The sequence below is a fragment of the Pundamilia nyererei genome, unplaced genomic scaffold (genome assembly GCF_000239375.1).
Source record: "Pundamilia nyererei isolate P.nyererei 1_Seehausen unplaced genomic scaffold, PunNye1.0 scaffold00091, whole genome shotgun sequence".
Classification (NCBI taxonomy): domain Eukaryota; kingdom Metazoa; phylum Chordata; class Actinopteri; order Cichliformes; family Cichlidae; genus Pundamilia; species Pundamilia nyererei.
The window spans coordinates 744580-761340 of record NW_005187492.1 but is presented as its reverse complement, the minus strand read 5'-3'; the positions used below and the strand labels follow the sequence as shown (position 1 = coordinate 761340).

Sequence of the window (16761 nt, the reverse complement as noted above, 5' to 3'; positions counted from 1 at the left end):
CGATTTTGCCACCTTTCACCGATTAAAGCTGCTATACTTACCACCCCTGTCCCTCTCATATCCTGTACTTATGCCACATTAAAGGATTTACCAGACAAATCCAAAATGTATTTGGGTCTTATCATCTAACTCTGAGGCAGAAAACTGCCGATATGTAAACATGTTATTTAAAATGGGCTTTTTGTATTTTATTTTGGGCTATATCATTCATCATATCATAGTATCATTGTAATGAATATCTGATGCTCCCAGGCCTCGGGTAAACTGTGGTATTTACCACTATTAGGCAAATACTCAATGTTAAATAATGTTTATTCATTTCTTTAAATAAAAAACAGCCTCACATTTGCTTTATTGACTTACACAAAAAATGCCATAGTTTAAACAGCAGGAATAAGATACAGAGCAATTAACCCTGTCTATTCAGCAATCTTTGTGAAACGCAGGTGACGTCGTCTGTTTGACCAGCGGATTAGGTGAACTTTTATTTTCCTAAGGTGTATGCAGATGGCTTTGCATGTGTTTGCTTCCAAGCATGCCAGAGGGAATTTGAACAAAAGCACAAAGGTCAGTGTGACAGACCTCATCCTCTTTCAGGTTATTTGTCTTCCTTGTTCTGGCTCAGCCGCAGGACAATTCATTCCTCAAAGTCTGGGTGGGGATATTAATCATTGAACAACAAGCATGCATTTGAACCGAGTCTTTGATCTTCCTTGGTTGTGTCTGTCGGATCTAAGAGTACATTCACAGGATAATTTTTATTCTTTTTTTAATTCAAGAAAAAAGGTCATTCGAAACCTGGCACTCCTGTAATCATCCTGCTCATGTGTCCTAAAATAAAAAAACAACAACAACAAAAAGGAAAAAAACCCTGACCTGATTAAGCTGCTCATATCCCATCCTCACTCTCTGCCCAACACTTACACCCTGTGTCTAGCGTATGAACTACAGCATCTTCTTCACCGGTCACACAAAACCACAGAAAAAACAGGACCTCTTTTGATTTTTTTATTATATCAAAATACAAAAATTTGAGAGGAAAATTTCATATGGGACTAAACGTTTGAAATGATATGGTGACATGAACACAACACTGCTTTCATATTCTCACAGACATGCCATAGATAGAGCATAGAGCATGTGCTAAGCCCATGCCTACGTCATGACGAGCCACCGGAAGTGAGCCTGTGCGTTTTCCCTATAAAGGCTTGAGATGGCAACGACTGCCGCTGTACATCCAAGGCCAGTTGGTAACGGCCCAGGGTGGTTTTTACATCATAGTTCATTCAGGTTTCAGTTTTACTCAATAAAGAAACAAGATCCATGGCAGTTGAACATGAAGAGTGAGTAAGACATGATCTGAGACGAATTCACTGGAGAGCAGTGGCAAATGAGAAAAAAATGTAATACAAATATTATACATAAGGCTTTGGTACAGCACCATACAGTATGAGTTAATTGCTCACAAAAAGTTAAGTGAAGCATAAATACCTGATGCGGTGACAGAAAAGAAAGACAAGTCTAAAAAACTGACCAAAAACAAAACAGAAACATCAGGTCATTGTTGTTGTTTTTTTTTTTAAAAAGAGAAAAAGTTAAAAAAAAAAAACAGACAAATGTTTTTGCTTTGAATTATTTACATATGAACATTATGGAGACAGATTATGCACATAAAAAAACAAAATAAAAACATATAATACAGCATGTAAACATGTGATGTACAGCACAGAGTTCAGTGGATGGAAGTGAAATGAAATGTAGTAAATTTTCTTCCTTTAATTAAGCACTACTTGGTTTGCTTGAGTATGAGCATTAGCTAAAACAGTCAACGATGTAGTGCTTATTGTAGCCTACGATAATAATACATTCTAGTTCTCAGTGCTGGTACACAAAAACAGAGAATATAGAAAATACTACATATTTCTATTTTCCGTCCAATAACAACCAGCTCGGATGTCCATGAATGATTGCTAAATAGGCGTTTTTGTATTGTCTCTACATGCAAGATTAATACAATTTTTTTTTAAAAACGAAAGGAAAAAAACAAATCTCTTCTAAGTATCATCCTACCAGCACCTAGTGATGCACTAAAAGCTGTAAGCAGAAAAATTGAGAGAAAACAAACGAATCAAAAAACAAACAGAAATGAGCTAACAGTACATCCAAAGCAGCCCTCTTAAACACTGTACATGTTTCTGTTGAAGATGCAAGGAAAACAAAAGAGAGGGAAAAAAAGCCCGGAAGACAACATCCATTCTTAAAAACCCACGAGGAAGAGGATGTATGAGCTTTCCCGATTCCTTTCTACGAGGGGGATAATTACAAATGTGGACTGGTGACTACCCATGGCTATACTGTACAGTACTAGTGGCAATTCTACCTTGAAAAAAGGTGGCGGTGTGACATGAGACGGTAGCGCCCCTGCAGTCGTGTGCTTGAAAAACAGTGCTGTTAACCAAAGACCTACAGGAAGTGTGTAGAAAAGATCCCCTCGTGATCTGATGCTCTTAGATTCCTTCTCATGTGTCCTGTGGCGTGTACTAATCTAAATTAGGTTATGTTTCTCCTTTTAGGCTGGGTTAATAGTCTCAATATCAGCACAAACATCGTTTAGAGAGGGTACCTTGGAAGCACAGACAGACATTGCAAACACGCTATAGAAAACAAGTCGTCTTGAGTTCATCTGAATGTCACAAGTCTCTATTATTTGAGGTTACACTACTAGTTTCCAGTATTGTCTATCACTGTCTTCACACCATGATACCGTTAACGAAAAGGGCCTAGAGTGTCTAGTTGCTCAAAAACACCAGGGGCCGACGGAGTCGCTTGTGGAAACAGGGAACGGAAAAAAATCTTCAGACCTCTATTCTACAGCACCACAAAGTTAAACATAGCACCAAGTCGTAATGTTCAAAGCAACTATGCCCTAACACACGTTTCGTCATCGAACTAATGTAAACACAATTTCCTCCACAGCACGTGTTTTACAGGACTCTAGCATGTCCTCGACTCTTAGAAAAAACGTTTATTTGCTTTGGACACGTGAAGGCGAAGAGATCTGGAGTGAATCTACAGGTGTGCTCGTGAACGGGCGAAATACAGGATTACTTTGTTCCAGAAATATTATAGTAGAGGGCAACACACTTCTGCTCCTAAAGCTTTTTCCAATGGGCATTCACGTACTATACATCAGAGAGGATACTACTCAACTTGTGCAGCCAGCGGGCTATGGCAATAACACACTGTACGGTACTAACATGAACCTTTCTTTTCTTCTCAGATAAAATAACGTCTGCTAAAGTATGACAAATTAGGCACCTTAAAATGTTTTAAAAACATTATCCACTTAAAGCCGTACTGTAAGCAAATACTTTTATATATAATCTAATTTCTTTTTCCGTGGGATCTTTTTCATACATCCTCATACAAGAACGTGTTCCTGTAAAACATGGTTTGCGTCATCTTTACAAATACAATACACACCATGTACAGTACATAACAAATATAGATTTTTTTCCTCGTATCTTACACGAAACCAATTTCTGGCGCTCGCTTTCAGGCAAGCGCCGCTTTCTCGCTCGTCAAAAGATTTCGGCGAGCAGACGTGGAGTCGAGTCATTCGCGCGGATGTTTTTTTTTAGCTGGAAACCTTTGAGTCGTTATTAGGAGAAAAACTGTTTGATATGTCTCTGTGACAATGCGATGATAACTGCTTTTCCTCTTCTGCAGATCAAAGCGGGGACTTGGCTCAGAAACCGTGTGGGACTGCATACAGGAATTTGGACTTGATGCGCCAACTGGTCACCTCACCAATCTCAGCTACACTAGAAGCAATAATGACGGGTCATTCAATGTTCTGTGACATTGGGACATTCATTTCCTGTACAGCAAAACATACATTCAGTATCGGTTAGTGTCGAAAAATCAACAAACACAGAGAGAAGTAGCTAGCAAGTAATCTACAGTTGTTAAAGATAAACAGTCAAGGTGGCCGTCGTTTGAATATTTCCCATTGCTTGTTAACAGCTTTAGAAACAATCACATTCTCCTCTAAGAGCTGCTGCTAAACATTAACATCCTCGCTGTACTGCTTGGTTATTTTTGCATCAAATCTTTTGCATGTACAGTGCAAAAATGTGTTGATTTATTTGCCTTTTTTCCCTCCTAATCTGACTGTGCGCATTTTTTAAAAATTGTTTTTCATAGGTTTTAATCTGGTTCTATCCTATTATTTGGATATACACAGTTGAAGCACAAGCCCATGTTAAAAGAAAACAAAACAAGTGTTCATGCATCTTCCGTAGCGATTTCTCTCGTGAGTCCTTGGCAGAAAAAGTAAAACCACACACACACACACACGCTATCGGACTCCCTCACTCCTACAGTGAGAGAAGCGTGAGAAGGCGAAGAAAAAGGCAGTTTATGTTCGAAAAAATAAGCAAACACAACAGATAAATACAAGGCAAAAACAAAAAAGGCACCTCGAGCTGTGCCGCGTTCCACAAATGATTTCCTTAATAATGAAATACATACAGTACAGTTCACAATTTGTCACCCCCGTCCCTCTGACCCTTCAAGTCCAACCTCCGCTGAGCATCTGAGTCCCAAGTTAGTTTGAGCGATCTCGTGAAGGTTATGATCTTTGTCTTAACGCAGCGCCGCAGTGCTGTAAACACACTTGAACCATCGCGCAGTAAAATGAAGACGCCTTCCTCTAATTGTTGGCATCGGGTCACAAATCAAAACAAACACAATATGCTAGCTTTTACTGGTAATAAAAAGCTTCTAAAGTAGATAAAGTTAGGCCATATTATCCGTTTGAGAGAATGAGAGTGGCGTGTGATATAAACCTTTTTATCCATATGTAAAAAGGTCAAGTACGTACAGTATACCACAAGAATTACAGCAAATCTGCGTTTACTCTGAGGTATATTTGTGGTAAGAACCCTGTGTTTAAATACTGAATCTATTTGTATTGTAGGAAAGGTAGACTCATGTCCCTGTCTGAGGACGCACCAGGCTTAACAGTACGCTGTATCACTGAAAAACCTAAAGATATGGACCCCTCAATGACCAGTGAGTGAAAAATCTTGAACGTGTTGTGACATACTCAACCAACACATTTTTTTATTACTGTAGGAGGAAGCTTAATTCCCTTGTTTTACTATTTATATACATTATATATTTTCAGAGCATTTTCAAGTGAAATTCCTCAAAGACAAGTTGCAGTGACAACCCGGAAAAGCCATTGTTCTTGTCTTCCAACCCCGGAGTATTCAGCTCAATGTTTCCCACTCCCCGAAACGCAGATTAACTTTTTAAGGATTATAAGAAAGGTATTCGTTTGATATTTGGGTAGAGCAGGACGTGCTGAGGTGGGATTTCTCAGGGGTGGTCAGTTTAGTCGAGTCCAATGGCTTGTTGGGCACACGGGTCAGCGTAGAGTCCCATAATTTGGGCCCTCTGAGTCTGCACTGGCCAGAATGCCTGTCTGGTCCTCCTCGAACTGCCTGCGGCGCAGGAAGGAGGTCAAATAGAGATAGGGGTTCTTCTTGTTTTGCTTTTTCCTCTTTCTCGGGAGGTTAAGATCCTCTCCCTCTTGGGGTGTCTGAGATTGCTGCTGGGTCTGAGAGAGAGACGCACCTGAAAGAGAGGCAAAGGACTCATATACAGGACGGCCGTTTGATCGGTAATCTTTTGTGGCTGCTCTCCGATCGTCAGACAAACCTGTTCTCCTTCCGGAGGTTGTGTTGTTATTGTTGTTGGCAGCCACTCCCTTGGCTTTAGTAATACAGTGTTGTAGCAGTGCTGGTAAGCTCTCAGACCCGGCAGTATCGCTAGACGCACCTAGAGGTTCCCTGAGAAGATGAAAGACACAGCACACATTGTTCTGGATTAATCCAACAGTCGTGTTCGGTCACGTCTCAGAGAGAACAGACAAAATGGCACTTTCATTTCTATTTCCAGAAGGTGCTATCATATGATTTGATGAGCTCTTGAACTTCTACTGAGAGCCCTTTCACTAAGATGATGAATTTCCACTTTCTATCTGCGGTGATGGATGAGAAAAGTTAGATACAAAGAAAGAAAGAGAACGAAAAAGAGAAAGAAAGAATAGTTGACTTAAGGTGGCAGTGGAGTTGGTGAATTATTGGCTATACATTTGTTTTTCTTAAACAATCATTATGTTAAAGACCCACTCTGGGATTTATAATTAAAGTGTATTTGTTCTCAAATTCAATTCATTCAATCAGTTCATTTTCTTCTGATTTTGGTGGAATAACACTCTTTATAATCTGGGATTTCATCGAGTCTTAGAGACAAAACTATAAAAGAAACGTGCTAAGTTTACAGCAAGCTTTCGCTTTAACATTTGGGTCTTTAAATAGTGACTGCTTCAGAAATGCGAGCAATATTGGCCTCTTTGCTGTATAAAACTCATAAAATGAAAATAATTTCTGGAACTTGACAGTTCCTGTACCAATGAAGTCGTCTAAAAAAATTGTACAAAATTCTCTATTAGCGCTATTTTTACTAGACCGTAGGTTCAGGGGTCGGCAACCTCTGACCGTCACCTGCGTCAGCACACAATCTCGTTTTCAAGTAGTGGCCCGTGAGACGGACAATGGTTCATAAAATACAGACTACCAATCAAAATTTGGGGTCACTTTTTTCAAACGTGTTCAGCTGTGGGCTGAAGAAATGTGTGCCTTATATATAAGTGGCGGTTGCCCTGTTGCTAAACGTTACTAATAAAAGGGCTTCTTGTTATCTTGTTTTGGTGAATCAGACTTGCTGACATGGTAATGTGACTTTACAAGCACCATACAGTTCATGCTGAGAGGTCTTTAGGCTGCCATACAATCCTCCCCTGTCCCTCAGATATCTTCAAGTGCATGACACAGAAATGCTGATTTAGTAAATGGCAAATTGGGCTTAAATTGAAAGAAATTAATGGGTAAAATTACAGAAAAAGGTCTGGAAGCTCATTTCCCTGGAATTATAAAATGTAATGTAATAAAGTTTTTTCTGTTAATTCACAGAAATGTCCTTGTTTTTTCTTTCCACTGGGGACCCTGTTTAAAACAGAAATTTCTATCCTGTAGCAAGAGTACTGACAGGGACTAGAAAGAGACAGGATATTTCTCCCATACTGGCTTCACTTCATTGGCTCCCTGTTAAACCCAGAATCTAATTTAAAATAATTTTCATCACATACAACGTCTTGAATAATCAGACCCTATCTTATCTTAAAGACCTTATGGTACCATTTCACCCGAATGCAGCACTGTGTTCTCCCACTGCTGGATTATTTGCGAGTATTTAAACACAGAATGGGGAGCAGAGCTTTCCGCTTCAAGGCCCTCTTCTGTGGAACCAGCTCGACTTAAAACATTTCTTTTTGATAAAACTTATAGTTACGGTTCGATCACATGACCCCAAATCCTTCTTTAGTTATGCTGCAATAGGTCTAGGTTGCTGAGGGCTTCCCATGATGCACTGACTGTTACTCCTCACTCACCCTTTTTTTCACTCACTATATGTTTATACACCACTCTGCATTAGTTATTATTAATCTATTTTTAATATTATTCCACATCATGTCTTTGTCCTGTCTTCCTCCCCCCACCCCGTCAGGTGGCCGTGTTTCCCTGAGCCTGCCTCTACTGGATGCTTCTTCCTGTTGAAAGGGAGTTTTCCCTGATGTTGCAATTTGGGGCTATATAAATAAAAGTGAATTGAGTTTTCTCTGTTATTTAAATGTTTATTTATTCCTTAGTTGCTTTAGTACAGTATGAATGGACATGGGAAGATCTTTGTCAATAGGAAAAGCCAGTTAGAAGTTCAAAATCTATACACTCCTTTACATTCTCAAGAGGGCCAAATTGGAGTCTTTAACGGGCCGATTCTGGCCCCCAGTCCTTATGCTTGACACCCCTGTTTTCAACTCAAAGTCAGAGAAGATGATTACATAAAAGAGGCTTTAATTAATTCCTTTAACACTTGCCTCTGTCCACACTAACTGTTACTTACTTAATTACTGGGAAAATTTCTGTATTTTACTTATTAGTCAGCTGCATCGCAGCTATGGCTATAATTTTGCAACCCAAACTGTGCATATAATATTATAAAATTGTAGATGAGGTCAAACTTATCATCATAAAAAAAGGTTGCCAACCCCTGCAGTCCATTTATGTACTCTGCATTTCTCTGATTGCTCTGCGTCCTAACATGAAAGTTCTGCACATTTCAAAAAACCAAAAAGCAGAAAACACACAGGAAGGTGTTCCTGAAACCTTGAGAACTATTTTCATTTCATGAGTGATGCATGCGAAGTTGAATGAAAATAATTAATTAATCAGCACAAAGTAATCACATCACGTCAAGGTATCCTCACTTCCAGTGGTCTGCTTAGAAGCAGTTTTACCTCGTACTGGAATACGCTTGTTGTACTTTTGTTGTCCATCTCTCTCATAGAAAGATGCAATAAAGTTAAATTAAAAAAAAAGTCCAATAACCTCACAAAAAGTTAAGCTTGTGTTCACGAGGCTCACTGTTGGCTCTTTGCCTTTCAAAGAACTGAATGCAAACAGCGTCGAACCTGACTTAATGCTTTCATTAAGTCAGGTTGTCGCGCCAAACATGTATTGTTTCAAAAGGCATGGGAACACAAAGCTTTAGAGATGCTGTCCATCATTTGTCACTGTGGAGAGAAAGATTGAGAGCCATTAGCAGAGAGGGGGAGACAAATCGGTGAATTGCAACAGTCCTGGACAGTTAGAGAACACTTCCATTATCATCACATAAACTGTGTGCCGAGGCAACAGTGTTAAAATATTGCTCATTTCCATAGACATAAACACTATACAGCACACTTTCAGAAACATGAACACTGCGTACAGAGGCTTCACCATGCTGACGGGAGGAGATGGCAGGTAGAGGAAATGGCCGTTAAAGAACAAGTCACATGACAGGAAGAGGAAATGGCCATTAAAAACAGTCACATGACAGAAAAAACGAAAGCACTTAGGACAACAAATGTGACAAAGAATTTAGTTTGAGAATTGTTGTTATTTGTTTGGTTGTAGAGAGAAGTTTAGAGAATGCATGCATGGCATTTTGCACATGGAACAAAACTTTAAAGGGGAATACTCCAGTCTATCATTCATGTGCGTCCTCTATTGATTCAAGGCTTTTTCTTTTTTTTTTTAGTGCAGGGAAACATGTCTGCGTTCAAACAATGAAAAGGACAAAATCAAATGCTTCTCCACAATCCAAAACCACTCCTCCTGCTTGCTCACAAGCCTAATTACTGTAGCCTACACCACAGCAGGCTTACTCTGCCTTGAAACTGTATTGACAAATGTGTCCTGCAGTCATTATTACCATTAGTTGCACTTCACTTGAATCCAGCACAGAGGCACAACCCAAAGCGATTCCCCTTTAAAGGAGAGAGTGATTAGAGCCCTCCCCCTGCTGACCCCTCCCCTCTCAGACATGGGTCCGACCCTTACCTATTGCGGCGTAGGGGACCGGGTCACAACAACGCTGCCCAGATAGCTGAGATCAATCAAAAACAAATCAGGTAAGACCCTTACCCTCTAAAAAGCAGCAGCCCTATAAGCTACTTTCCCTTAAAGGCCAGTGATAGTGCAGGAGCGAGTCTCTGCTGCATGGCTTTAGCTACCATGTGATTGTAGCTTCTAGGGTAGTGAGGTGGGTGTGAGGGGCCACAGGAGTGTGTGCAGTAAAGAAACTCTACGGGGTGTAGATGTGTTTAAATGTGGGTGTAAAGCATAACATTTCCTCCTTTATGTAGTAAATGTGCACGGCCACTGATCTACCAATACTACGAGAAAAAAATTCTATTGTTCTATTTAAGCGGGTTAGTCGGTTTTTATCCTTACGGATGCCACTTTCTAATAATGCAGCCATTATATGTTATATGCCTTATAACTTGACACTAATTATTTTTGAATATATTACTTTAGTGGTTAATAAATCACTCTGCAATACATCGGATTAAAGTGAACTATTTTGCCAAGTCATCTTCCTCAAAACACTTCGTTTGCCTCTTTAGCGCTCCAATTTTGGACCTTCTAGAAAAGTGGGAGTCCCAGGATATATTTAACATCTTACTTTTTATGATCAAGTGACAGACACAGAGCCTTCTATTTATGACTTTACTATTATAAACACAACTCATCCAACTGTATAACTATAGGCCAGATGGTTTGTTATCCATCCTTATAAAGTATTGATAAGTTGAGATTATGGCTTCATTATTTGTTCATAAATTGTTTACTAATTCTTTTTAAAACAATCTTATTAGTTTATGAGCAAGAAGCGAAAGTTAATGAATAACATAACACAATGAGTATGTGTCAACTACTAAATGTGTACAAACTACCAACTGCTTTGTTCTACACTTTCTTTCCATCGCTAAGCTACAATATAGACTTTTACAATTTCAATCTTCTTCAACAAAGAAGAAAAGTGTTCTGCTGCAAGCGGCTATAAGCTACTAGCTCTAATATTGGTTGAGTTATGAATAAGTAAGCAATTTATTATCCATGAATAAATAGTCTGGAAGGTGACAGAATAATGGTATAAATAATAAATGTAATTGTTCATTAAATGTACAGTAAATTGTTGAGGTTAAACCTATAAACACTAGTTTCATAAACTGACCCGATTTAATATAATTTATACTCAGTTTTTAAAATACTTTAACTCAAAGATTTTAGATTCAACATGGGAAACAGAAAAAATGGCTTTTAAAGTTGATTTAAGTTTGAATTATGATCAATATTTCATCGATTCTATTGATTACGAGCCATCAGTACTATATACAAAAATACATGATCTTAAAATCACACTGAGCTTTCACATGCTATTCAATGTTAATGTTTAGATCATTTTTAATGAACTGACACAATGTGTGCTAAATGCAATTACATGCCTTCTGCATATTAAAGTACAATATGCATCTTAATTACTTCTTAATGGAAACATCAAAGTGATACTGAGGATATTTAGCGAGCAGACGAAAAGTCTCCTCCTTAAAAAAATGTGTGACTATTCTCTACTGCAATGGATCACCTACCCTGAGGCTGATATCTGGAGCTGGGAGGGCTCTGAGGGTAGCATCTCCTCCTCTGTCCTTCTCTGGGATGGCCTCTGCCCGAAAACATCCCTGCCCTCCGGAGGGGGAGAGGGGGATTGGGAGGGGTAACTGGCTGCAGTGGAGGCATAGGACATGTGGGCGTGGTAACTGGGGCTGGGTTGCTTGGCGCCCTGGCTCTGAGTAGGAGAGGCGGTCAGGGAGGACCTCCGAGAGAAACTGACAGTAGCCGAGGGCTGCAGGGTGATCTCAGGCATCTCCAGAGACCGAGAGGTGCGGAGGATGCTGGGGCGCGGAGGAGGCCTTACAAGAATATCTGGGGAACCCGGCTGGGTGCTAAGTGGGCTCTGGGAGAGTGGAGAGAGGCGGGAGGGTTGGAGTACTAGTGGGGGTAGGCTGGGGTCTGCCCGGCGCCCCGCCCTCGGGCTGAGCCAGGACTGAGGGCTACTACTGGGGGCTGTGCTTGGGCTCCCTGCACGGACTGCCGGGTCAGGGTAAGGCAACACTGGTACACCCACACCGTGGGCCGTGTGTCTGAGCTGGCCGAGACTCTGGGCCTGTTGCATAGCTAAACGCCTAACCGGAGGCCCTGGGGGCCTGTCTCTGCCTGGGGGAGCCACAGGAACCTCCAGCTGCAGGAGTCCAGGGCTTATTGGATCCTTTAGGTGTGGGAGGTGCAGGCGACTGGGAGGGAGAGAGTGAGGAGGATATGGGGGTGGGTCAGGGAGGTCCTGGGGGTGATGTAACGGATGGTGAGGTGGATATATGAACCGTGGACCTTCTAGACCCAGGAAGGGTAACTCGTGAGGCTGCCAGCTTTCGGGTGAGCGAGAAGGAGGGCTGTGTGTGTGAGACAGAGAATGGCCAGAGGCAGTGTACTGATGGTGCTCCATCTCTCCACTCTCCTCGGGGATGGAGGGGTAACCAAAGGGCCCCTCGGCGGTGCCTGGGGGTGAGGATAGAGCGGAGCTACGTGGGCTGATGTCAGGCATGTAGAATGGTGGTGGAATCCCTGATTCAGCGCGGCTGCCTAGATACCCATAGAATGGGCCTTGGGGAAAGCCCCTGTAGCGGGAGGCCGGGGCCTGCCCTGAGGCGTGAAGTGCACTGCCCTCTGCAAAGCTCATACCTTCCATGGGCCTGTGTAGGCGGGGGCTGTAGGTGGGGGGCTGCGTTGACTCCAGGCTCGAGGACGTTGGGGAGAGCTGGGGCCGCAGCGTGGGCATGATGGGCGGCAGAGGCCCTGGGTCAAAATCATTCTCCTCATCGGACTGCCGGAACTCAGGGTACATGTCAGACTCCTCTGCGAAGGGGAAGCCCTGGATGCGGCGGGGAGGTGGGCTGGTCTCCATGACGAAGCGGCCATCGGGGCCACGGCTTATCAGCTCAATAGGCGTGGTGACCTCTGCCTCATGTTTGGACACACTGTATTTCTTGCTGGCTATGGCACGCTTGGTTTTCTTGTAGAAGGAGAGCTCTTTTTCTTTTTCTCTCTGAGGACTCGGGAGCTTCCTGACATACAGGCCCGGACCGTGGGAACCCTCCGACGAAAGAGAACGGGGCCGAGATGGAGGGGAGCTCTCTGGACTTATCTTCCCCGATGATAACCTGATAAAAAAAAATAAAAATGCAGACACAGAACGCTGGCTTAATTTAACACATAACAGATGAAGCGGATAGTGGTAGGAGTATTTTAAAGCAAATCCCCAAAAATCTCTGATACTTGAAATAAACTGATATGATTGCGGTTTGTAAACAGATGACACAGTAGAAAGCCAAAGCGCTCGATCAAGGCAGCCATAATGAACTTCATTACGGTATAATGGCCAGTTTATGGCGGCAGCAGACTCCTGATAGGGGCTGCAGCTAATGAACCAAAGAGTGACGGGATGAGAGAAAAGCCAACAACGCAACCATGACAACCGTATCACAGATCTACTGAGTCTACATCTTCTTGAGCAGACGTGAGACCAATTTCCATATGCTGCACCAAATGGTGATGTGTGGAAAGCAGATGACATCTAACCAGGCCTCATTTGCCCACACCAGGAGCAGCATACTCGACACTTACTGTACTGGGTCACTGAATGCATCGGGTAGACATCAATTAGAATGTGAGTGCATATACACAGTACTGTACTGTACATGCAGCTGAGCTAGTGCAATTTAATCCCTGTATGGTGCATGGAAGTCTGTGCATGCAAATAGTAGGCACCCCTACAACTACAAATAATCACTGTGAGCTAATCATTTCTATGCAATGCATTAACCATGCAGCCAAGCCAGTGCAGTGCAGCACACTCTGTATTTTGGTGCAGGCAGGCACTCACAGGGGGCTGGCCGGCGGGGGCAAGAAACTGCTCCTGGCAGGCTCGTCCCAGCAGGGCTCTACCCCTGGCAAGGGGGTGAGAGGAGGCCTGCGATGGGAAACAAACGACACGGGCCTGGTTCATCTTTAACTATGCTACTTGCTGGAAGGACTAAGTGTAAACTCCCTGAGCAGCCTGGACCATTTCATGAAAAAATAGAAAGAAGCAATCTGATACTGATGTTTTAGGTTTTAAAGTCACAAGCAAACATACATTTACTCTGCAATGGGATTTACACAGATTAGAGTCACAAAGGAGCATCTTTTGAGATTGAAATGCAGTCATACATGTACACAAGATATACAGACAGACAGGTACGCACGTGTAGCTGATACTGTACAAAGAAACAGCATCATTAAACACTGAGAATCATGCAGAAAGCAGACAGTGTTAAAGAATACAGATGGATCAAAAATCAATACACATACTGCAGCTTGAGCACTCTGGGTAATGTGCTTAAAATGCAGACTTTGCTGCTTTGAACTCTCCTTAATTTTTCCCGTGATCCGCTAGAGGTTGCTACTGTTCATGTTCTTTTACACCTACCAAGAAGCCCAATCATGTCATCAATGGGGGGTTTTTTTGGTTCATTTTCAAGACTTTCCTCAGATATACCATGTTAGATACTGACTTGTTGTTTAAAAGCACTGGAGAAAACATGCTGAGGGTAAAAATCAATTCTTCCCAGTAGGCTCCAAAAGGTATTTTCAGGTGACAGGTCAGAACTGAGTGTTATTTAATGTTAACGTGTATGACTTGTCACAGCATGCAAGGGCACAGATAGTTATAACAGGTGTAAGAGAGGACGAACAGTAGTGGCGACCTCTAGCAGACAGGAGAGGCTCTGGGGTAGCTTTACTTACGGCGACTCAATGCTTTTCCTGAAGTGTGTCACCGACAAGGGAGGATCTGAGAGGACAAACACATTTAAGTTTAGGATTTTCTCTAATGAACACCACAGGTAAAAGTCAGTCACAGGGATGAATTATGAGACAATGAGCTTCTGGGCGCAGACGATAAAGGACCCCCGCCCAGCAACACAAAAAGCAAGACAGACTGAAAAAGACCAAAAACAACTGCAAACAATTTACCTCTTAGTTACTCTTTGTTGTCATTTTTTGTCTCTTTGTGCTTGCTTTGTGTTTTTCTTTGTGCCTCTGAGCCCATTGATAAACCCATCCACGGTCAAACATGAACTTTTACCTAATCTATGTAAATTTAAGTGAAAGGGGAGACTAACCTGGTTTGCGCTTGAGTTTGCGACGATGTTGCTTGTTGACAAAGCAAGCTGCTAGAGTGCTGAACAGTACCGCCGCTGCCAGAAAACAGATAGTTGCCACGACTCCTGCCACCACAGGTCGCGCCAAACCCTCATCTGGCAACTCTGGAGCAGGGAAGGGATCTGAGAGCATAAAAGGAGATATGGAGTAACAACTTAAAAATAGATTATTCATAAGGGCCGAGCACAAAGACACTCACCTGTGCTAGAAACTCCCACAACATTGCTGCTCTCGCTGATCAGGTCATCCATAACAGCCATTACTCGAAATTCATACCAGGACTCCTGTCAGAGAGATGCAGAGATGCGCTGCAATGCAGGGTATTGTGCTCAGACTATAAGGCATTGTCTTGCTGCACATGATATATTGAAAGCAGCTTCTTATTTATAACTGTTTGCATACCAAAGAGGAGCTACTTTTCCTTAATTGGATTGACAAAAAAGTACTACTTTTCTACTCCTTAGGATTCAAAGTTACACAGCTAAATTTCCATATACTGACCTGAACAAGGTCTCTGGCTATGAGCTCGGTCTCAGTTGAAGGGATTAAGTCATCCAGAACCTCCCACCTCTCCCCAAGGCGAAACTCCATGATATAACGGTCGATGGGCGAGGAGTGGTTGGCTGGAGGGAGCCACGTGAGGAGGACACCGTGCTGCGTGCGATTGGCTGTGAGGCACCGTGGTGGAGTAAGAAGCACCAGTGGTTCTGGGGTACCCAGAGGAGAGCCTGTGAACCAACCATGCATTATGAAAATGTGTTCAATGGGGGGAAAAAATCAAACAAACAAAAAAAGTTACAGGGTGTTGCTTGTGTGATCACATTTTTTTTTTAAAGAGTTAGATAGGGTCCAGATAAAAACTCTGGATGGGCTCCATTCAGGGGCCTCCATCAATGGAGCATCAGAGTACACTTTGGATGTAACGATTACCAAGAAATCAGAAATAGCAACACAAAGAGCGTTGACTTTTCTTACATTTCTTAGGTTAATCAAAGCTGATTGGTTAACTCAAAATATTTCATTATAGGTCGTGGAGAAATGTATTAAACAGCAGAAGCCTACTGGTTTCCATCTGAGAGTGTGAATTAGGTCAGAACTTTGCAGACCTCATTTAACATTTGCTAAATGAAGGAAAACAGTTGGCAATGTGAGGCCGAATCAGGGCTCACGAGGCAAAAAGTACCCCCACCATCTGGGCCGGATTATCCAATGGGCATTATGTGCACATACCCAGGGGTATGTGCACATAATGTGAAAATAAATTAGAAGTATTTAGCTGAAGTGTATTTTATTTATGTTAGTTCTTTTTTAACTTGTAGTTCTAAATTGGAAGATTATTGTGATATTGAAATATAAAAATAAAATTACGTTCTATTATTTTTTCATCGCTCAAAATAAGCGTCACACTCGCTGAAGCCGGTATACCCGCCGAAACGCCGTGCATTTATCGAGACTTTCAACCCCAGGTAGGCCAATTATGGCTCTTTGGATCCACATTATGTCAGCAGCTATTCTCCTCCGTGAACTATGTTAAAAACAAACACCGCTCACGCCTCACAGATGACAGCTTACAGTCCTGCGTAAAGATGAAAGTGACTTTGTAAAGCCCCGATTTGCACAGAAGCAGAAGTCCCATTGTAAACATACCACGGCAGACCCGACGATGTTTCCATGAACACGCTCTTTAGCATCTCTTTATTGACCACTTTTCACACACGGTTGCTGTACGCATACAGCCGGCTGTAGCTTTGCAGCTCACAGCCCGACACACACCAACACAACAGCAGAGAGAGCACAGACGTTAAGGCGCCTCCCCTGCAGCGGCGCTGCAGACCACGCCCCGCCACACACATTAACCAGGTAAAATACATATTTAGGCAGAATATTGCAAATATCTATTTTTCATTTTTTAGCAGCATAGTGCTTTTTTTCCAACTATTTTTTAAAAGTCAGGTCAAGGCTCCAAAAGCCCAAAGGCGATATAACA

General features: G+C 42.2%; 1 protein-coding gene across 3 annotated transcripts in view; it reads right to left on the bottom strand.

The window, feature by feature from the left end:
- Nucleotides 1–1618: 1618 nt before the first annotated feature.
- The window catches only part of igsf9ba (immunoglobulin superfamily, member 9Ba), a 74344-nt gene continuing 59201 nt past the window's right edge, over nucleotides 1619–16761 (bottom strand). The window contains exons 14-21 of one of the 3 annotated variants that reach the window (XM_005739320.1): nucleotides 15276–15502; nucleotides 14974–15058; nucleotides 14735–14896; nucleotides 14358–14403; nucleotides 13456–13542; nucleotides 11108–12733; nucleotides 5728–5858; nucleotides 1619–5643 (exon numbers count right to left, since the gene is read on the bottom strand). In XM_005739320.1, coding sequence (XP_005739377.1) covers nucleotides 5435–5643; nucleotides 5728–5858; nucleotides 11108–12733; nucleotides 13456–13542; nucleotides 14358–14403; nucleotides 14735–14896; nucleotides 14974–15058; nucleotides 15276–15502 — 2573 coding nt within the window. In that variant the 3' untranslated portion in view covers nucleotides 1619–5434. Of the gene's footprint in view, nucleotides 5644–5727; nucleotides 5859–9515; nucleotides 9562–11107; nucleotides 12734–13455; nucleotides 13543–14357; nucleotides 14404–14734; nucleotides 14897–14973; nucleotides 15059–15275; nucleotides 15503–16761 lie in introns of those variants that run through there. The other 2 variants (XM_005739323.1, XM_005739321.1) reach the window with 2 other exon arrangements.